The 23,318-nt window shown below is 33.3% G+C and overlaps 1 protein-coding gene across 1 annotated transcript; it reads right to left on the bottom strand.

The window, feature by feature from the left end:
• Nucleotides 1-155: 155 nt before the first annotated feature.
• Nucleotides 156-19,448, bottom strand: LOC123710032 (F-box/LRR-repeat protein 4). The gene is made up of 13 exons (XM_045661696.1): nucleotides 19,020-19,448; nucleotides 18,855-18,948; nucleotides 18,558-18,750; nucleotides 18,322-18,476; nucleotides 17,910-18,034; nucleotides 11,065-11,217; nucleotides 9,048-9,145; nucleotides 7,829-7,938; nucleotides 5,955-6,110; nucleotides 4,828-4,993; nucleotides 4,342-4,527; nucleotides 2,969-3,038; nucleotides 156-855 (listed from the first exon to the last, which is right to left on the bottom strand). The coding sequence occupies exons 1-13, from the start codon at nucleotides 19,242-19,244 to the stop codon at nucleotides 745-747; spliced, it is 1,842 nt and encodes a 613-aa protein (XP_045517652.1). The 5' UTR covers nucleotides 19,245-19,448; the 3' UTR covers nucleotides 156-744.
• Nucleotides 19,449-23,318: the final 3,870 nt, after the last annotated feature.

The raw sequence follows: 23,318 nt of genomic DNA, 5'->3' as shown, positions 1-23,318 counted from the left end.
TCAGCTTTCTGTGCCTAACGCCGTCGTTTTTTTTGGCTCTAAGGCACGATGTTTTCCTTGACCGTTCGAGCTAATGTTAAATGCGCACATAGAAAGAAAATCCATTGGTGCACAGCAGAGGATCGAACCTACGACCTCAGGGATGAGAGTCGCACGCTGAAGCCACTACACTGTTATTATATATATTAGCAGAAATAGTACATTTTATATAAAAGCTTTGTGAAAACGTTCAGTAATAATACAGGTTGCTATTAAAAATCATACGTCAATCAAAATGTTTACTTTAGTTAAAATCGTGTGATTAGATACATTGTTTGATGGGGGCTATAAATAAAATAGTTAAAAATACGGTTAAGTATCAGTCCGTTAAGTAATAAGTAATTTTGTGACACTAAAAAGTAATCTTTGAAACGTATGTCATTCTTGACAGCTGACAATATTTGTAATTGACAGTGACATTTGGTACGTCATAAGTGACATATTGGAATATGGATAGGACTTAATGCTAATCATTAGCGGTAAATAATAATGGTTCTAATTATTAAGTTAATTGACGGTTGAGTTTAATAAAGAAGCTCTAATATAAGAATATCTTATCTATGAGAGATTCAATTGACTATTCAGTCTTCCAAAATCACTAGAATAATTATATTTTTTATTTAGACTTGACAATCTTATCGTTGTTTAAACAACACTTCCTTGGATATTTTCTAAGCAAAATCGTGGATTTCTCTAAACTTATAGTTACTCCAGACTGGGTGCTAAAAATAATGAGTTTGGAGCCGCTGTGAGGTTAGCGGACTGGAACGATCGCTTTATACTAACGTGTGGATATTGACGACGCCATTCTAGTACCTGTAAGAATAAAAAAAATACTACAAACATATCTATTTTATTAGTACATTTTATGCAAGAATTACACTGAAGTCAAATTCGTGTTTGTACACGTTTCTGGGTACGCCTAAGCGTACACGTTTACGTAACAGGTACGTCGAAGCAAGACTGATATATTATCGGTCATGTCTATTTTATTAGTACATTTTATTCAAGAATTACACTGAAGTCAAATTCGTGTTTGTACACGTTTCTGGGTACGCCTAAGCGTACACGTTTACGTAACAGGTACGTCGAAGCAAGACTGATATATTATCGGTCATGTCTATTTTATTAGTACATTTTATTCAAGAATTACACTGAAGTCAAATTCGTGTTTGTACACGTTTCTGGGTACGCCTAAGCGTACACGTTTACGTAACAGGTACGTCGAAGCAAGACTGATATATTATCGGTCATGTCTATTTTATTAGTACATTTTATTCAAGAATTACACTGAAGTCAAATTCGTGTTTGTACACGTTTCTGGGTACGCCTAAGCGTACACGTTTACGTAACAGGTACGTCGAAGCAAGACTGATATATTATCGGTCATGTCTATTTTATTAGTACATTTTATTCAAGAATTACACTGAAGTCAAATTCGTGTTTGTACACGTTTCTGGGTACGCCTAAGCGTACACGTTTACGTAACAGGTACGTCGAAGCAAGACTGATATATTATCGGTCATGTCTATTTTATTACATATCTATTTTATTAGTACATTTTATGCAAGAATTACACTGAAGTCAAATTCGTGTTTGTACACGTTTCTGGGTACGCCTAAGCGTACACGTTTACGTAACAGGTACGTCGAAGCAAGACTGATATATTATCGGTCATGTCTATTTTATTAGTACATTTTATTCAAGAATTACACTGAAGTCAAATTCGTGTTTGTACACGTTTCTGGGTACGCCTAAGCGTACACGTTTACGTAACAGGTACGTCGAAGCAAGACTGATATATTATCGGTCATGTCTATTTTATTAGTACATTTTATTCAAGAATTACACTGAAGTCAAATTCGTGTTTGTACACGTTTCTGGGTACGCCTAAGCGTACACGTTTACGTAACAGGTACGTCGAAGCAAGACTGATATATTATCGGTCATGTCTATTTTATTACATATCTATTTTATTAGTACATTTTATGCAAGAATTACACTGAAGTCAAATTCGTGTTTGTACACGTTTCTGGGTACGCCTAAGCGTACACGTTTACGTAACAGGTACGTCGAAGCAAGACTGATATATTATCGGTCATGTTATAGACAATATAAACTCTAAATGGGAATACCGTTGAGATAGGTGCGTTAGTAAGTAGGAAAAATACGCTTTAAGGTGTACTTTTTTATACGATTAACGATGATTGAATAATAGTTGTAATACAATAAAGTTACATATTTATTTATAGAAGGTTGCCAACGCTCGGCACAGATACATTACATACACTGATACATAGTAAAAAAAACAATAAAATAACATTTTTAATGTGACAGGCATCTATAGGCAAATATAACATACTTAATAGGCATAGCAACGCCTGGGTGTTTTTGAGGCAATGCATTCTTTAATAACAAACACTAATTTATTGTATATATTATTTATAAACTTATCTCGAATTTAAGAACACATTACGAATTTCTTAACGTTTCCCTCGTAAGTTATATGTTTGAACGGGAAACAAAATGTTTTAATCACATAATGGTGGAACGTCAAATATGTATATGTAAAAATTTGATAAATATTCTAAAAAAAACCATCACAACTTTTGAAAACGAAACACTACTAAATAAGGCGATAAAAATAAATCAATGGCACTACAACCTTTTTAGGTCTGGGCCTCAGATTTCTGTATTTGTTTCATGATCATTTGTTAATGGAATAGGCAAGTAGATGATCAGCCTTCTGTGCCTGACGCACGCGGTCGACTTTTTGGGTCTAAGGCAAGAATGTTTTCTTTCACCGTTCGAGGTAATGTTAAATGCGTACATAGAAAGAAAATCCATTGGTGCACAGCAGAGGATCGAACCTACGACCTCTGGGATGAGATTCTGCTCTCGAAATAAGGCGATGTGTGATTAAACTTACCTGTGCCTCGTGTATTTGATCACAAAAACTGACATCAAGCAATTTCAGTTCTCGACATTCCGCTAATATACTGAAATTAAGAAATAACATATATTAGGACGATATACAGTCTAGACTTACGTTCTAATACGTAACTTTGGGAGCGTTCAAGTATTACGTTACGCATTTTTTGGAGATTATGACCTAACACCCCCCCCCCCCCCCCCCCCCAATGAAACGCGCCGTAACGTTTTCAGTATCCAATAGTAAAACGTTTCGTGACCACCCCCAGTGACTCTTGATACCATTATGTGGTGTAAAATACTGTAAATTGGAACAAAATATTAACAATATAGCGTAATTCAATCCCGCCAATCCAATACATTTTTTACGTATGAAAGTCTTAGCGTAAGGACTCACGAAGCGGTTTGCAACCGCGCCCACCGCGGTGGCGGTTTGGAGTTCTATTTTCAAAACTCACGGGACCGGAGTTCTGTGCGCCTACGCAGCCGCCGCGGTTGCGATTATCGCCCGCAAACTTGGCGGTTTATTATCGCAATCAGGGCGGTTGCAAGACGGGCGGTTTAACGATCAGTTGAGCTTCTAAGCTCTTATCCCATATAACTGGCATTTCTTGAACCAAAGTTATTAGTAGATCGAATTCAATATACATTTTGTTAACAAATGTTCACAAACGCGTCACTACATCTCGACTGTAATTTTAAGGGTAACATGTCAAAACGAGTTACAGCATTGAATGACTTCGATAAATCAAAAATGTATTGATCATGTATGATTTTGACATTTTGTTTTTAGGTTAGTACAATATTACATAATTTGATGTTTGTTTGCATTCTAGAATTTCTTAAGGTAAAAAGTTAAAGTATTGGCCTAGTTGCTCCAGCGTTCGAGTCTCATTCCTTAGGTCGTCAATTCAATCCCTGGCTGCTAATTGACTTTTTTGCTATGTCCGCTATCAGCATTCACTCGAAAGGTGAAGGAAACAATCATGAGGAACCGGCTTGGTTTCTGACCTACAAACGGCGTGCGTCATGCACAGGAGGCTGATCACCTCTACCAGCCTATTAGATTGAACCAGATTAGACCCAGACCTAAAAAGGTTGTGACGGCACTGATTTATTTTAATAGGTAACTTGCTTAAATAGGGTTAAACAATTAACGAGTATTTAAAATAATATTACAATCATGCTAATAGCAGTTATGGTACATGGTATGTCTTGCAATTTTTATACTGGCAAAATATTTTTTCTTTTACTTAAGCATTTGCCAATAGAATCATTCTTATAATAATTTAATAACCTTTTGGTACACACTACTTTTTTTAAACCGATCTTTCCCGGTCTTTTACGAGTCGAGTATAAAAAAAAACTCACTCAGAACAAATATCAGGTGTTACAGCTCTCACTCCTAACAAATCCAGCTGCGATAGTTTCTTGGCGCGCGGCAATAAGGTCCTTAGGTCCCGATCGCAAACCCCACGCAAAGCACCAAGAAAAAGTTTCCGAAGCTCTCCGCCAGACAACGCTGCCAACCATTCGCCTGATCCTCCAGCTTGAAGGCTTTAATATACAATATATTGTATTAATTTACTTACTATCCTCTATAATGCACGATTTTATACGACAAACACATGAATCGAACGAAAAACTTTCAAGAATTTTTTTTTCCCGTACACTATGAGAAGACCAATCCTGGAAAGACGACTTGGTCCGACCATCATTTTTTGATGGCTACCGCCTCAACTTTCATTGTGAATGTTCAATAATGAAGCTAGACGTTGTTGCTAAAAATCTTCAAAAAAATCTCCTATGTCATATGGCAATCAAATTTGTCCTAATTCGCAAAGTAATAGAACTTACCACCATCCAACATCCAGTTCTTGCAAATGCTTGCAATGGCCAAGTGCCCGAATCCCAACGGCCGTTAATGAGTAAGACTTCCAGAAGTCCACCGACATAAGGTTAGGACAATTAGCTCCAAGTGCGATTGCAACTTCATCCATACCAGATATCATTTTGCACGAACCTAGAATATATAGGCTGATGTGTATACTATTTCAGAAATACATAAAACCAATAATAAGGGATAATGTAGCATAAAAACGTCTTTTTTTCCTATGTACGTATGTACGTACAATACCGTACGGTAAAATCGGACTCAACGATCGCGACGTACGACGTCACGCCGCGTGCGTTACGAATAGATGAAACTTTGGAAACGACATAGACATACATGAATAATTGTCATGATTTAGCTGCCCTTCCTAAAATCCATCTTTGGGACTCATGGAATGATGATGGTTCATAAGCAGCGAGTTCAAAGGCAAACATTATGCTGCAATTCAACCCAGGATCCCCAGTAAACCGTGGTTCTATAAGATTAAAAAATCTAAAATTGTCACTTCTATCATTTGCAGAATGCGTTTATGACCTTATCATTTAGCAAGGCTTCGTATTGTTGATAGTTATATTAGTGTGGAGAAGATATTGAGACCATATTTTCTTTTCTTGTTCCTAATATGACCTTTCTATATTCCTTTCAATCACTTCATGTTCCGTTTCCGACTAAAATCTCCTGCCTTTTGCTTTAAGCTTTATTGTATTATAATGTATTATCTTCTTTCATAATCAATAATAATATTATGATGTAATATGTTCATGTACATATTTTGTTTTTAACTAGCTCATCCCTTTGTTTTGTTAAGACTTTTTTTTATTTTTTCGCGTGTAGTTTCCCAACCTTTTACTTGAAACTGGCATAAAGTTAACTATTACCATAATATTTTTAAAAAAACTTTGGAAATTAAAGATTGAACATCAAAATTTGCGCTAAAGGATATAAACAAGCAATCGATTAGAATCATAGTTGCCCTGGCGCAAGTCTAAATACCGTTTAAAGATTAGTCTGAAACCAAGTGACTTATAATTTTTTTTCATTATGTTCTTTTCTTATATAAGGGTACAAAGATGAGCAATAATTTGCATACCAACATTAAGATGCTGCAATCCAGGGTTTGCTCGTATTATAGCCACAGCCGCGCTTGTATTTATATGAGTTCTATATAAATCTAATCTTTTTAACTTCGTAAGCGTCACAAGACTCGCCCAATCGGAACAGGTAACTACAGACCGAAGACATAATTCTGAAAAATACAGTAAAACCTATTAAAATATTTCACTTTAAGAATTCTTTGGCTGGGATGGGAATTCAGTAGTTATCATGTATTGTTCTATGTTTGTTTGTGTCTGTATTATTTTTCTATACATTTTTTTTTATTGATACAACTTTATCTGTCACACAATATTATGGATCCACTGCAAATCAGTATTGCTGGTGACCGCAACTTGAAGCTAAGTTGGACACAGTTTTGATTGCGATTGTAGTTTTTTTTATGTACTTTCTTAAATGTCAAACGAGAATAAATAATTAAAATAACTAGAAGTTTCGAATAGTAAATCCGTTAAAATCGCGAAGACTTGGAAAAAGAGTGAAGCCTGAACTCTGAACCTTCCTAGGTTGGTTGGTTGGTTTGGTTTTTTTCAGAAGGAATTTCGAAGACTCCGGAACTCCTCAGTATAGTGTGATAGACTCCTAAACTAATCCTAACTAATTATATTATTTTTCAAAATAATTAGGCTTCTAAATCTTATTTAAAATTTTTTAAACATATCACAATCTTTACCATTTTTTGTTTCGAGAAGTTTTTGCTCAAAATACATAAAAAACATCAAAATGAAGTCTCGGACATCAATAAATAATATTTAAAACAGTCCCTTGTAGCTGAATACTCAATAAAACGTATAAATAAATCCATATGAATGATGCATGCGAAAAATGAAATCGACAACAATGGTATTTTCCGTACCTCACTATCTGACGAATAACATAAGCTAGGCATGTTGTCTCTACTTTTATCATACTAAACGAAAGAGACAAATTTTCATGGATTTTTATTCCTATATTCGTAAACAATTTATGCCAATGTAATGTATTCATTTCTGTATGCTGAATATATTGGAACATAATTTAACTAATTTAAATAATGTTATATGAACTCAAATTGCGCAACAAACTAAAAACGGTTTAGTATTTTGTTTTATCAATTTGATTGATCTAGTAAGATTACTGGTGAGATTACCAATCAAAAAAAGATGTAGCCCACTGGAAAGGTGGTGGACTGATGGAATTAAAAAGACGGAGAAGAATTTTGGATCGATTTGGCGAAGAACAGAGGAACACAGGACAGCGGTCTTGGATTAAGTTATATTATATTAGTGTTTTTATAAAGCTCAGTTTTCAACTAACTTTTAAATTATATACGAAATATTTCTTAAGGAATAAATAGTTTTTTTTCAAAGAAAACATATTTTTACCGGATTGAAGCTATTTATTATTATAAACTTATTACTTTTACATAATTTTAAAAAATTTCCGACGTTTCGCGTGCTTTACAGCGTGCGTGGTCACGGCTACTGAAGACAAAAAGTGTTGAATGTCAAAAGTACACAGCTGTAGAGAAAGTTGTGTTATCTGTGTTTATTTCCCCGGAGTTGATATCGACTACAAAGCTTCAATCCGGTAAAAAGGTGTTTTCTTTAAATGTGTTAAAGCTTTTTTTTTAAAGGTACCACAACTTTGCGTGCGACAGTTTCAAGATTCATTAGCACCACAGCATTTTTGCCAGCAAAAATTACGTCGCTATGTTTTGCAAAATTATAATTTAAAAAATAACGTTCATAGTGCACGACAGCAATGAACGAATAATTGTAATAATTGTCGAAGCATTCATAATATAATACTTAAACCTTCTACTTAATTATTGTAGGAAGTCAATAAATAATAAACAGTGAAGTCACAAACCTTGCAAATTAGCCGATGTCTCAACAACTGCTCTTAACACCGAGTTGTCGACGAATTTGCAACAATTCATCCGCAAGTGAGTTAACTCCGCGCCGCTGTCCTTCAGAAAACTGTAATATGTACCACAATTTTTAAAAAATGTGTGCGTGTACTAGTGTACACACGTAAGAAGTGAAAGTTTATGACCTCATTTTTCGTAAAATGATCTAAAATTAAATAGGATAAAGTTAAAACAAAAGGCTTTTATTATCATAGACATGAATACAAATAATACAATTATTTCATTTTACCTTATTACTACTAAGATTATTACAGAATTTCATTAATTGTAATAGAATTATTAGTATCATTGTTATCGTTACTATATATTTTTGTTACAAGTGGCTTCGAATCAACCGTGGTAGGGACAATAAAGATATGGAGCGTAACGTAAAAACGTGACGCGTAACCGATAAATGTGACGGTATTTTTTTTACAACGCCGATAAAGAATTTTCACTTCGATTATTTAATCTTAAAATTCTTTCATCATTGGAATGCTTAACTATCACTATATCGGCTATAATCTTTCTTGACAGATGCGATGCTAGGATGGCCGTTTTATATATTTTAACGCATATAATATGTATGTTGAATGAAGTGTGTTGCTGAAATATGTATTTTAAGAGACAACATTTAGAGTTTGTTAGTATACTTGAAAACAACAACTTTTGTCCTATACCTTTAACAATACAAAATGTTCTAATATTTTGTGTAAGAATTATCTAGATTTCGTATTTTCCAGAATTAACAAATTGATCAATAATCATTATTTACACACATATATAATATGACCACGCTATAGCATTACGTCTTTAAGAGAAAACAGAATATTCGTTTGAGTAAGTTAAACCAAGCAATTATCAGTCAGTAAGCATTTTTAGCATTAAAAATATTAAAACAAATTTATTTTTTAATTACACGAAACGGAGTTAATTATTATGATTATAAAATTTATAGAAATAATATTATATACAGTCTAAATATATATCGTTATGTTTAACAGTCCATTTCATAACTATCAAATACTTTAATGAGCTTGGGAGCAAATATACACTGAAAACTACCGACTACTTATTATAACGAAAAGTAGGGCCTACCTACATATTCTATAACGAAATCATAACTACAAAGATATTTTATATGTACCAGTGACTAGCATTAAGAAACTTGACACTTACTCGACAACAAAATGTGGTTGAACCATACAGTGACTGCCGCACCATGACAGGTCAAGTTTTTGAAGAAACTTGCAACGTTTTGACAATGTCATCAAAACCTAAAAATAGATAATTTTAACAATTATTTACTTTATATAGCAGTGTTGGCCTAGTATCTACAGCGTGCGACTCTAATTCCTGAAGGCGTAGTTTCGAATCGCAGCTGTACTTGAACACATTTAACATTCGTATGGCAGAGAAAAACAACGTGAAGATACCAAATAGTCGTGTGTTAGGCACAGTAGGCTCATCGCCTACTTGCCTATTATAAAAATGTGTGCGTGTACTAGTGTACACACGTAAGAAGTGAAACTTCTTTATGACCTTATTTTTCGAAAAATGATCTACTATATGCAACTATACAGAAATTGGTTAACTAAAGTTAAATTAGATTAAGTTTAACAAAAGCATTTTATTACCATAGACATGAATACAAATAATATAATTATTTCATATTACCTTACTATTACTAAGAGTATTACAGAATTTCATGAATTGTAATAGAATTATTACTATCGTTGTAGGGGCAAGAAATAGATGGCGCGTAACGGAAAATTGTGACGCGTAACCGAAAAATGTGACGGTAATTTTTTCCAACGCCGATAAAGAAGTTTCCCTTCGAAAACAAATGATCACGAAACAGATCTGAAATCTGAGTGCCAGACCTAAAAGTACTGTTTTTTTCTCACGTAAAAATTCCTGTATCGTTCATGCAATTAGTATTTAATACGTAATATTAACGTTGTCCTTATCACACTCGTGTAGTTTGTTAATGATTGAACGCGACCAAAACATTCTGGACTAATGCAAGGCTCTAGACTTTCTACGATTTTATCATCAACGCGTAACACGAATGAGGAATCCATAAATATCTTTTTATTACTAATGTAAGAGATAGAAAAAGTCCCTGGACACAATGGCATTATACCATCTGGGGCAATTTCTTTTGATGGGGCCCTATCAGTAAAAATCGTCACGTATACTCAGTTTAATTTTAATAAACTTCGAGATTTTCAGCACGTTGTATATGTCCCAGCAATACCACAAAAAAAACTCCTCTCTTAGGCCTTGGGGCCCAATGCGTATTGCATTCATCCATAGAACATAATATCTCAATGGATTCATCATATATTTGCTAACTTTTCGGTGAAGGAAACGTGAGGAAACCTGCATACATTTACAATGAAATAAAAATAAAACAAGTTTGAGATTGCGGCCTATTGGGCAGGGCCTCTTGAGTCGGGGGCCCGAGGCATTTTGCCAGCCCTGCCACCCTATTGTTACGCCACTGTTAAAGAGTATTGTTCTTGAAAAAAAACTTGACTTTAATGACTAGAAGGAATTTTATTCATGTATTGTTGATACGAGAAAATCAAGGAGACTGTAACTCATATAATATAAAAAAAATACAATTTATATGCCTTTCTAACACAGTTATATTCAACATTAATCTGAATATGTCTTTTTTATTCTATGACCTGGTATTCTAATTTGTATTTCGCAGTAAAGTAGTAAAATCAGAGAGTTAATTGAATCTCTAGACAGTTAATTAAATGTCGATATTCAATCAAGTCGCTAGCATTTTGATTTAAATAAAGCAGCGTCGAAAACATTTAACTATCTGTCTGACCGAAAGCCAGCGTGTTGATTAACAATGTAAAACAAGACTCCGCCATGATTATTTCATTTGTTATTGTTATTTCGGTGTGATGATGAAGAACTGAGAGCTTGGAGTAAATGGTTAGGTTAGGTTTGTCTTGTTGCCTAGGAACGTTTAAGAAACTCATTAAACGTTTCGTTCACTCACTTAACTCACAGAACTTTAGCAACTTGATTGAATATCGATTTTTAATTAAGTGTCTAGATATTCAATTAACTCTCTGATTTAACTACATTACTGCGACATGTATACTATCACCAGCAACAGACTAGTTCACAAATATGTATATATTATGTTAAGCAAGGATTATATTATTACCTGTGACCTAACACAGTGCCAATACGGCCGTAAATCTATACTCCGGTAGAGTATTGCGTCGGACGCCAGCCTTCGAAAATGCTTGTTGACTTGTGCGCACCGACAAAGAGACTGCATATCGAGGTACTTCATCACAGTCAGTATAGTTTCATCCTGAAACACAGAATTACATCTGTCACTAGTAAATCAATATAGAGTCATCAACTATTATATTTACTGCGTTCGTACACCTGCAATGAAGGCTCACATTATTTAAAAAGAGTGGCAGAAAGTTTATTGGCAGTTCTTTTTGCCCGCTCTACGCCCTTGACTTGCGAACTGGTAGGAAATGTAAATTTACAATTAATTTAACTTCTTTTCTGACGTTCAAGTGTCCTTGTTTTGAATAAAGTTATTTTGAGTTTGAGTTACATCGTGAGGAAACTGACACGTCTCACGACATTTGTCAGACTTCCACCTCAAATCACTAAGGGGTTTAAGCGCGACTGGATTATACGTATTATATGCTCTGGATAAAATATTGTCGGCCTAGTGTGGCCAACGTACGACTCACAACCCTGAGGTTTCATCCATGTGCGCATTGAAAGATCATAAATAGAATATATATTATAATATATAGAAAATTAAGGCCCAGACCTAAAAAGACTGAAGCGCCATTGATTCTATACGATTTTATATTTTTATTGTACAATTAATAATACAATGTATTACAGGACAACGACAATGCTCATGATATATTTGATTTTTAGGAATCTTAAAAACAAAAAATGTTTCAATATTTTTTATTTTTAAACTATGTTTTATAATTGTTTGTTACATAGTAAATACCTTAGACCATTTATTCTCAAGCATTTTTGTCTCAGGAAATAGCAAAAAAGTTGACTAAAACAAGTTGTTTATCACATCTTAGTATTCAGTTTTATAACACTACACTATAATCCTCAAATCATTTAATAAACGAATCATTCGTACCTTTATGTAATATTTATTTTATTTCAACAAACTCGAACCCCACAAGGGTTGCGAAACCATGCCTTAGACAAATAACCTATTTACGAGTTACTTAACTAATACAAAATGCATTATACACTGATATGTATTTGTGTTAAGGATAAGTGACTAAACAAAAGCCAACATAATATTGTTAAGAACAATTCAAGGAAGTTCGCATGCCTCAGAGGTATGTCCTTTGCAGGAATGCATACTAAACAGCATGCATACACTAGACAAGATGGAATCCTTACTTATCACAATGTTTGTATTTAAAAATCTTAAATAATAATCTGTGGCTATAGATCAGAATACGATACATGCAATTTCATTGAATAAAGTAATTATAATTTAATAAAAAATGTCCTTATAATTGTCTGATCTATAACACAGGTGTACATTAAAAACTAGCATTTTAAAGCCTTCTTTTTTGTAGTCACTTTAAAGTATGTATGTCACTCTTACACACACAATAGCCTGGAGTGTGAAGTTTTATGTGCTATTTTGTTGCTATTAGTTATGTTATATAGGTTTTGTAATGCCTTTTTTTGCTGTGACCTAACAGGGTCCATAATATTGTACCTAGCTTTAAGCCTCTTAAACATCTTTTGTAACGTTATGGAATGCAAATAAATACATGAATACTATTTATCTATGAATAATGATGTAACTACAAAAAAACTCTTTCGAAAGAGTAATTTCTTTATATTATAATTGTCTAAATTTGGTTAAAGCACTTCCGTTATGTATCGGAGTGCATTTAATTTACAATTTTTTTACGAAAAGTAACTCCGTTCGCTCCGTCAAATTGTTGCCGAAAACATAACATATTTTGGCAAGGTCACACGAGTTATTAGTTTTTTACATTTGTAATTTTAATTCATTTAAAAACATTATTGCAAACCGTTTCTTATTGTTTAGTCGTGTTAGATTTAGATTATTGCATTTTTTTTTTCAATAAACAGTTGATGACAATAAGAAAAAAATAATCTCTTAATGACCGTCTCTCGAGGCCATCGTTTATATTGTAATTACCGAGTGGCTAATGATGGCTAATAGATGACAATTGACAATTATTTTATTTTCATTTATCCTGTTTTTTTTTTTTTAATTTATATTTTAATTCACGTTAACCACAGACAATTTTAACATTGCAATAATGAACGAAGATCATTTATGTGTTATAATTATTTCATATTTCATTGTTTTCGTTTCCCATAGAGATAATAACATCGCGGATGTACTCGACGGATAATTAGACGATAATGATTATTAGTCTGTAATGTTTATCATAAAATCAAAACTAACTATTCATTGTTTAAAATAAAAAGATCTGCGTTACAGAAGATTTCGTCTTCAACTATTACATACAAACAAATTTTCTTAGTAATAAACGAAAAAAACCTTCCAATGTTTGTAAGTCTATAACCAGATGTATTGTAGTAGGTAACTATTGATTCAAGTTTGAAACCCAAAAGGCTAACAAACTACGCAAATAAAAAACGCATTAAACAAAAATATCTTTATACGAATCAGAAAAGAAAAGAAAATAATCATAACAAATTTATTTATTTTATTTATTCATTTGGGAAACAAACAGATACATCTCTAAAAGTAGAAGTCAGAAAAGAAATATAAACATAAGAATTAAAGCATTGGATATATCCAAAAAGTTTCACTGATAAAAAAAGTATATAAAGCAAAACAAAACGTGACATGACAGCAGAACATTTAAGTAGACAATACAAAGTTTATAGATCGGTATAACGACAGATATACTAGTAGCCAAAATAAGAAGAAATATACAAGGTTTACTACTCGAATAGTTGTTTTAACCTATTCTTAAATGAAGCAGTAGAGGAGTGCGAAAAAAGATCGATATTAGTAGTAGAATCAAGAGTAGAACACATCCTGTGAAGAGGCTCACGGAACCCAATGTTGGTTCTGGGAGTCGGAAGGTTAAAGGTTCTGTGCGAGCTTAGAGATCTGGCAGGAATATTGAATCTTATGAGTCTTATAATAGACAATACAACTCTTGTGTATTCAGCCAGTGTAAAAAAATAGTAAATGGTACGTCTATGAGCAAGTTACGCGCCTACAAAACCATAGTTGTCGTTTCACACTCCCCGCAGCCCCAACCTCTTCAACACATTTATGTATACTGAATTATATTGCATTGGGTACGTAATAACAACGTCATCGGCTGTTATTATCTGTTTTTACGACCAAATATGACCGTTTGATGTCGTTATAACAGATCGACTATGTGTACTTATAAAGGCTAGATCCTTATTTAGAGAAAACACTTTTTCAACGGATTGAAGTGTAATATAAAATTATAATTTAAATTATGTAAAATAATGTAAAAGTTATTTTAGTAAAAGACAATACTAGAACCTTATTCCTCCGAAACGAACAAGTTTGGATTCATAAGCAGATAGATAAGGAAAATTGTAAATACCATACATACATGTAGATGTAGCTTATAATATAATATATAAGACAAAAAAAATGTGTGAGTGTGACAGCTACGACGCACGATTGGAGTTTACTCCTTACGAACGATAATTATGATATATATCGAATAGAAAAAAAGGGTAAATGAACGCATCTGCTAAAATGATAAGAGAAACAAACATATATCTGTAATTATTCGGATTATTTATATTACTTCAATAAAGCGTATTACATAAAGTCTGTTACAAAGCAATATAAATAATAACAATAATAATTGTGTTCAATTTATACAAATCCAATTTTAGAGAATGAGATGGAATCATTCTTTTACACGTTTAATCCTACAGATATATATGTTTGTCTCTTTCTACGTAACGCCACAACTTTTCGTGTTACACTTGATTTTACTCCTCATAAAATTTCCGTACCGGGCCTTATAACTCAAATCGTTTCTTAAGGAGTAAACTCCAAAAATATAATAATTATAATATAAATAATAGAAATGAATAATTAATTTAATATAAGTATTATGAGTAACACAAATAATATGACGTGGAAGGACTTATATATCTTTTGTACTGGAAAATCTTGTATCTATTCTAATGGATTACTGCGAGTTGAGACGGACGCGATTATTGAAAAACGTAATGAAGTTTCCGTTTCGTATATTTTGTTTATCAATGCTATCTGTTTTGGCTGTGTATTTTCCGAATATTTTCTTTCATAATATAAATACGTGTAGCTGTTAGATTACTTAAAAATTCATCTTAATATTTAGAGCGAAGGTTTACATTTGTTTAAATGTTTTAATATTTCGGCCATAGTTTCCAAATTTGTACTAATCCACAGGATTCACACTTCATATTTCAGCTAGTCTGGCCATAAATACTGTTACATAAAATCTTTTTTCAACATATAAATTATTTTGAATTTGGAACACATAATTTAAAAAATCTTCGTTCGATTTTGTGCCATTTCAAATATTGTTTTGAATTCATTATCAAATTACAATATGGAATGGGTGTTTAAGAAAATAGGATTGCAGTGATCGCCTTGCACAAAGTGGGTATGGAGCCGTCCGTCATATTCCAGACACGTCAAAAGCTTGGTATCTTCCGTATTTTCGTATATCGTACTATCTATCAAAAGAGGACAACACTTCGTCTGTCGGAGACCAGAAAAGAACGGGGCAACCGCGTGCTGTTAGAACTACAAAGGCTGTTAATGCTGTAAAGGCCAGCATTCATCGAAACCCCATGAGGAAGCAAAAAAATCTTATCGCGAGAAATGAAGATCGCTAGGACTCTGTCGCCTATTATAAAACGACCTGAAGATCGGAGCTTATCGTCATGCAGGATATACAGGTCCTAAATCGTGCCCTCAAGTGGTCGGAAAGGCACAGGTTTAAAACTAGATTGGCTCTGAACGACACGGCGACATTTGAGTCTCTTAAAAAATCTCTGGAGCAAATAGACAGTTTCGTCACAGTCTGTGAAGTTTGACCGGCCTTTGACCACGACCTTTTTTGCACGTTCTGGTTGTACGTGATTCACTTTTCATGACTTCATGGCTTCTTCAACAATGGTTCAGTTTCATTACGTCATAATAAAGAGGTTTCTTTCAGTGAGCTCGAGAGGTACTCAAATATCGATCGTTTTTTTGTGTACTTTTGTGTGTTTAGCTTTTTTCAAATGCACCAAAACTGTTTTGTGGTCAATTCCCAGTTCTACAGCTGCGTCGTCACTACTGATATGGCGATCTTGCTCTACTTTTTCAAAAATGGCATCCATTTTTTCCGTAATAGAGCGACCACAGCGACGACGTGCGTCTACGACAACAAAATCTCCGGATTGAAAACGCTTAAACCAAATTTGTGCTACTCTCACAGACACTGCACTAGGTCCCATAAACATCGCAATTTTTTTTCGCGGCTTACTTTTTCATTTTTATCTTTTTTGTAATAAAATTTTAAAATGTATCGAATTTCTTCATTAGCTTCACTCATCTTGACAAATAAAAAAAAAATCACACATTTTCCTAATTTGAATTTAGAATTATCTTCTTTAAAATTAAAACTTTTAATGATACCAAAACCAGCCAGATACAAATAGTTTAGCCAAAAGAGATTTTATTACAAGTTTATACATACTATAACGCGAAAAAAGTTTTTCCCCTACCTAATATATTAGGAACGTATCTGACTTATGGAAGTGCATGAGTCTCAACTGTAAAGGCGATATTAAGGAACGGGACTTAGACTCGATTGTCAAAACGCATTGGATTTTGACATAATCTCGGTTCTATTTTCATATAATATTTCCAAGAGGTAAATGAGACTTTGACAGTTATAAAATGAAAAGTCACCTCCATTAATCAATTATCATGTCTAATTTAGTATCATGTTTTAAGTATTTTAATATTATGTCGAAACTTCGATGGACGGACAAATTGTGACCGGCACATATTGTCTCATTTATGTATTATTTTTTAACAAACGTTTAACCAGAGCAGTTAAAGCCTTTACAAATGTTTTTAATTAAAATAAAAAAAGTTTAGCCTTGAGTTTAATCGCCGAGTACTGAATCACTAGCTGGGTTGAAAACACGTGAATTTCAAGGAAACGCTGTGCGTAATATTGAAAGTTCTCGTAATTTATTATACTTAGCGAAAGAGAAATTTACGTATAAAAATCTTGTTATATAAAACAGAAAATTGGGTTTTAAAAATCGAAAAACATTTATAAATCGAGAATGGCTGGACCAATTTTCGTGGACTATATTTGTTGTATTTTCAGTATAAGTATAAAATCCATAAGCGAATTTACGCAAAAAATTAAATAAAATAAAAATCCAATACAATATGTTCATGGGTTTTGTAACTGTCAAATATTTAACGTACATCCCGTCGATAAGGTAAACTCTCTCCTAACATTACAGCGTATTTAAACAAAGATTTTTCAATGGGCATGATATATCAGGATAATGCCGTATTTTAGATTTTTAAAATGTAGAATGTCTGTAAGGAATAGGATTGACATATATATATATAAACCATGTCAAATATTTGCGTGCGTAATAGTGAACTTAATATTTATTTTGTATTAATTATATTACTACAGCTAATCTGTAACACAACGACAGTCATTGACTGTCGGAAAACCGGTTTGAGGTGTTTTGATCTCATCACGTAATATTTGAAAATGCAGAGCCAAACTCAGATAGATCGGTTTAGTTACTTACCACAGAAACAGATATTAGCAGCATACAAATAAAGTGAGCAATGAAACAGACTCAACTCTGAGCAATATGTGTATACTCTATTTGGTTGCTTTCACAGTAAAAACTTTTTTATAGATTCTTGGATATAAAAAAAATGCAATGCTATGCTGCTAAACTTACAGGCAAACGTTGAAAATCACCCAACTCAGGTCCAGTGTCAAGAATTTGTTCAGTCTTTGGAATCATTGCTGGTGGTACAACATTCTCATGGAGATTTGATGCTATTACTTGATTTAACAATGTACCTTAAATACAAAATAAAATAGATTATATATATACAATATTTTGTTGACAATTTAGTTTATTTTATACTTTAAAAAATAATAATATGGTATAATTAAACTAGTTATATCAATTTGTTTATTGTTACTATCAGCTAGTGTGTGCACATATATTGGTTGCAAAACCAAGGCACAATCAGAGCTAAAACACCAACAAAAAGAATCAAAAACATCACTCCCAACCTAGCACATTTAATACAAAGGTTACATGAATATTCAAATTAAATTAAATTATTTTAATTTTATAGTACCTTTCGCGGGCTGAGTCCTTTTATAAAAAAGGCTTGAATATGAAAAGTTATTCCTAATTTTCATTTCATTGGGTGGTTCTTTTCCTCTAAGCAAAATTGCATCAAGTTCGGTATAATATGGTAGAAGCTTGTGATTAAATTCCAAACGAAGTATTCTTAAAAAAAACAATAAAATTAGAAATTCTTAAAAAAAAATTTTTTTTCTTTATATTATGTAAAACAAAACATTTGTATACCTTGTAGGATAGTTTATTTCTCTTATTGGGGGACTAAATATCCTTGGTGTATCACCAGCATACTCTGGTTCACCCTCCCATAGTAAAATCCAAGACACTGGACCCAAAGCCCAAATTCTTACTAAGGCTCCAGGGTTATAAGTTTCAAAAACAGCCACCTCTAGTGGATAAACAGCTCTTTCAAAGGACACTTCTGTCAGAAACAAAAATAATCAAATCTTTTTTAACAATTAACCTCAGATATAAAAGAACCTTAGAACAAAAACAAACGATATTGTATACGATAAATATACAAACCTACGTAATCCTGGCTTGAATTAGTATTTTTATTTTGTGGCATAAAGTCCTCTTGCACTGATGGTGCCTCATCCCACCATGTACCATATGTCCTCTAAAAAATATATATTTTAAAGATTTTATATAGACAACTAAAATATAAAACAAAATAGTTTGTTTACTTACCATAACAAATGCTTGTGGATAATCTCCATAGTCGGGAAAATTTGAAGGTGGTCCACGAAGATTAAATGCAGTATATGAAACACTGATTTCACTTCCGTATTGCGAGCTAAAATCTTCAACATTTTGTACAAATTGCTCTATTATTTGAACATCATTTTCATCGTCTGTGTAATTATTTTCTTTAAACCATAACAATGACGATAGTATGTCTGAAGCACTTTGCATGCTGCCGAAATTTAAATCAGCCAGAAAAATATTTAACACAAAAATACAGTGGAATTAAACTAAAGCCGGCTGAAAAAATAATTAAAAATAGACAAAAATCAAACTTCTAACGGAATGAACAGAAAAAATAACAATGGAAAATAATATTTGTTTGACGAATGATTATCGACGTCTGACGACAGAGTACATACTACATACTATAGAGTTTCAGTACAGACGTGTGACGGATGACTGACAACCGCGCAGTTTTTATAGCAAGTTTACTATTACGACACTTGACATCTAAGCGCGAATGCAGAACTACTCATCTATCGCCAGACAAGTTAAAACCCAATCCTTAGCTAAGCTACAAACTACAAAGAGACGCTTAAAGTTCCCTGCTCTCAAAATATCTTCAAACAATTCCATTATATTAATCATAATAACAAGGTGTCTAGCCATATTGCTACTAAAAAGTATTCTACATACACTACCGCTTTTGCGTAATTGTATTGTCGAAAACGCTTCGATCGCAGTCAAGAGACCTGTTGCTACACTATCACAAAGTCGACAACGTAGCTCCGAGCTACTGTTCATAACACCTTACTCCATCATATGGGCATTGCATTAAATATATTACTAATGTCACATTTATTAACCTAATAAAAGGTAAAGTTTCATAATAATATTTTAAATTTGCAAAAGCAAGCTGCAAATGGACATAAAAGCAAATATTTTACAATTTTAGTGAAATTAATGGAAAGGTACAAAGTGGCAGAATATATTATAATTTAAATTGCATTTTTATATTAAGTGTGAATTGTTTCACGTTCTCTGAGAAATATGAGGTCAAAAATAAATAAAATATTTTGAATCTGCATAATCGCGATTATCAACTGTTATATTTTTGGATGAAAATCTCACAACAACTAATCTGTAAAACGAAGAATCGTATTTAGTTACCGTTCTGAAGAAACAATGGAAATAGTACTGCGGATGGATAAATAAAAAGTTAAGAGGAGATTGATTAGCATTTGATAAAGTTCAAGACCTTTTATAAAGTTACTTAACCAACCATTACTGTACAGCTTGTTTATATGTATTGAATGTCAGGAGTATCTGTATAGTATATTTGATGTATGTATGAGCAAGCTGCACTAGATAATAATATATATGAGAGGGTGAGATGTACAAACCTAACAATCCTATGGATCCCTAAGCCCTATAGACGTACCCTACGTCCACATAAATAGTGACTATATAAATAAGTACGGGATGTCTGTACTAAGATACCTAAGGTGACAAACGGAGTCCTTCGGGTAAGATCAAAGTTTCGAGGAGGTGGGACTATCTCAAAGCTATCGAGCAGGCTCACCACGATAATTAAGGGCTTGAGATGTATACGACACAGCAATATTCAAATCTGATTTATTGTTCATATGCAATATCTTAAATACTACTTATACCTATTCACACATATATAATATTATTTTAGTGAGGTGTATTGCGCACATTCAGCTATTAACATTTTGAAACACATGTAAGTTGTGTCAGAAATTTATAAATATTGGAATAAAATATAATTAAAAATTACTCGTCCGCTGTTAATATTTGGAACACACGTAAACTGCTTCAGCAGTTGATCAATGTTCAAATAAAATCTGAACAATTACTTCTTATTCCACTCCTCTTATTCTGGATCTTTGCGTGTTACATGAACAAAACTCAGTGTGCGTTGGTAACAAAGTGTCGAAAGGTATCGTAATCGTTAGTATGGACACGTTTGTTTCTTTAGCTATCCAGGGAATCCTTAGCTGGTTGCCTCTAATACTACATTTCCAGAGCATCTATTTTTCTCCTTTCAGATGTCCGAATTGTCTAGGATTTAGCGCTTTAAAATAAATCTCGCTCTAAGCTGTTCCAACCTTATACCCGTGAACGCTGGGGTTCCACAAGGTTATAACCAATTCTCCTATTTCTTCTGCATATCAATATTATGTTGCAACTTAGCAACATTCGTCGTTATGCTAACGATTGCACTGGGGATACGCTTTACACTGGCCGAGCTGGAATTTCACTGACAGTTGTCGATGAGTACCGAAACAAAGTAGTGTCTAGAGTCAAAACTTTGCTACGTGGAGTCTCCGACTGGGGTAGAGCTAATTTTGAGTTAGTTATAAGCTCATATTTTAAATGATAAAAGCTAGTTGACATCTAGCTTCAAATAAAGTGTTTCATTCAACATATATTGCGTATAACAACCGCCACCAAACTTAACTAGTGACTTACATCTATTATATATAATATATATACTAATAATAATACTATAACTTTTTCACAATAATGCCTCAATACCTACCATTGCATAAACACATCAAAGTAAAATTACATGATTTCCAATTCCTAATACATACCCTATCCTGTTTCATCCTACCTTGCTTCCTGCTGGTTCCTCACTTATGGAAAAAGCCATATTCAAATACAACTCACAACCCCCTGGGCCTTACCAAACTCAGAAATGGATAGGTACTTTCAAGATTTAGACAAAACATCTAATTTCTCCTCAACTCTCTGTTTACCTGAAGAGCTCAAGAATTTCATTCCAACCCGAAAACAGGGATATTATATTCTAACCCAAAATATACGAAGTGTCTATAAGAACTCGGATGACTTAGATTTAAACTTAGAGCTGCTTGATTTATCTACAGACCCAGATATAATTATTCTAACAGAATGTAGACTTCACCACGATAAACCCCTCCCTATCAAAAAAGGCTATCAGGCCCATCATACAACAAAAAAATAAACTCAAAACGATGGTTTAGTTATTTATCTCAAAGATAACATTGAACACTCCGAGCAAGAACTAGACTTATACGGAGCTTCTGGCATGCTTATCAAAATACAAAACCTAACCATACTCGGAATCTACCGATCACATACAAACAGCAACAAAAAGAAATTTACTGAATCAGTGACTAAATACCTAGAAGATAACTCCCTGACTAAAAATATTATAATACTAGGCGATATTAATATAAACATTTTAGATGAATCTACTGACTTGGACGGTACTGACTATCTAACACACCTCTCGGGATTAGGGCTGATTCCAGGACACCGCTTACCAACCAGAGACAAAAATTGTCTAGATCATGCTATGCTTAACCTTGCTCTAAATGTTTTTCAGCAAAAGTAGCCGTTTTAAAAACTACAATAACTGACGACTCAGCTGTGTTCTTATACATATTCAAACACACGACTGCGACCGAAGTTAGTAAATATAGTGCACTATCCACCCTGACGCAAACCGACCTCTCTCATCTATTAACAATCGATAATCCCAATGATTTAACGCAAAAACTGACTGATATCATTACACAGATTATTGAGGCAAACACTAAAATAAAAACTATCCCAAAAACCAAGCGTTGTTTAAAGCCCTGGATTACACCCGGTGTTCTGAAATGCATAAGACACAGGAATAAACTCCAATTCCAACTTAAAGCAGACTCTAGTAACGACATACTCCAGATAACATACAGACGTTATCGTAACTACTGCAACAATTTAATCAAAAATCTGAAGCGCAAGTATTATCGTGACCTATTATCTAAACCAAGCAATAATACTAAAACCATCTGGAATGCAATTAAAGAAATAAGTAATCTACACAAATCAAAAAACAATAATTTAGAACTTATGCAAATAAAGCCTACCATTGAAGCATCACTTGCTCATATAAATAACTATTTTGCAAATATAGGTCAACTATTAGCAAAAGAACTACCATCCACCCCAAGACACTTCGACTTCCAGTCTAACAATAAGACGCAATTAACATCAACAGGAATTGTTGACACTGAACCCAATGAAATCTCTGCTACAATAAAAAACCTTAAATCAGAAAGTGCAACTGGAATAGATAATATTTCCAACCGCTTCTTAAAACTAGCATCACCATTACTTTCTCCTATTATCTCTCAACTATGCAATGTATGTTATAAAACCGGTGTCTTCTTAAGAGTTCAATTATCCATCCAGTCTTCAAAAGTGGTGATAAAAAAGACATCAGTAACTACCGTCCAATCTCTA

This window comes from Pieris brassicae, chromosome 5, assembly GCF_905147105.1.
Source record: "Pieris brassicae chromosome 5, ilPieBrab1.1, whole genome shotgun sequence".
Classification (NCBI taxonomy): domain Eukaryota; kingdom Metazoa; phylum Arthropoda; class Insecta; order Lepidoptera; family Pieridae; genus Pieris; species Pieris brassicae.
Note: the sequence above shows the minus strand (reverse complement) of the source record. Positions and strands in the feature narration are given on the sequence as shown.

What these genes read in the sequence shown, in the direction of transcription:
- LOC123710032 (XM_045661696.1), bottom strand. Translation starts at nt 19,244, where the DNA reads ATGCAAAGTGCTTCAGACATACTATCGTCATTGTTATGGTTTAAAGAA. An exon ending in CAACCACATTTTGTTGTCGA is followed by an intron (nt 7,939 to 9,047) that starts GTAAGTGTCAAG and finishes TACATATTACAG; the next exon opens with TTTTCTGAAGGACAGCGGCG. An exon ending in GAACTGGATGTTGGATGGTG is followed by an intron (nt 4,528 to 4,827) that starts GTAAGTTCTATT and finishes TGTATATTAAAG; the next exon opens with CCTTCAAGCTGGAGGATCAG.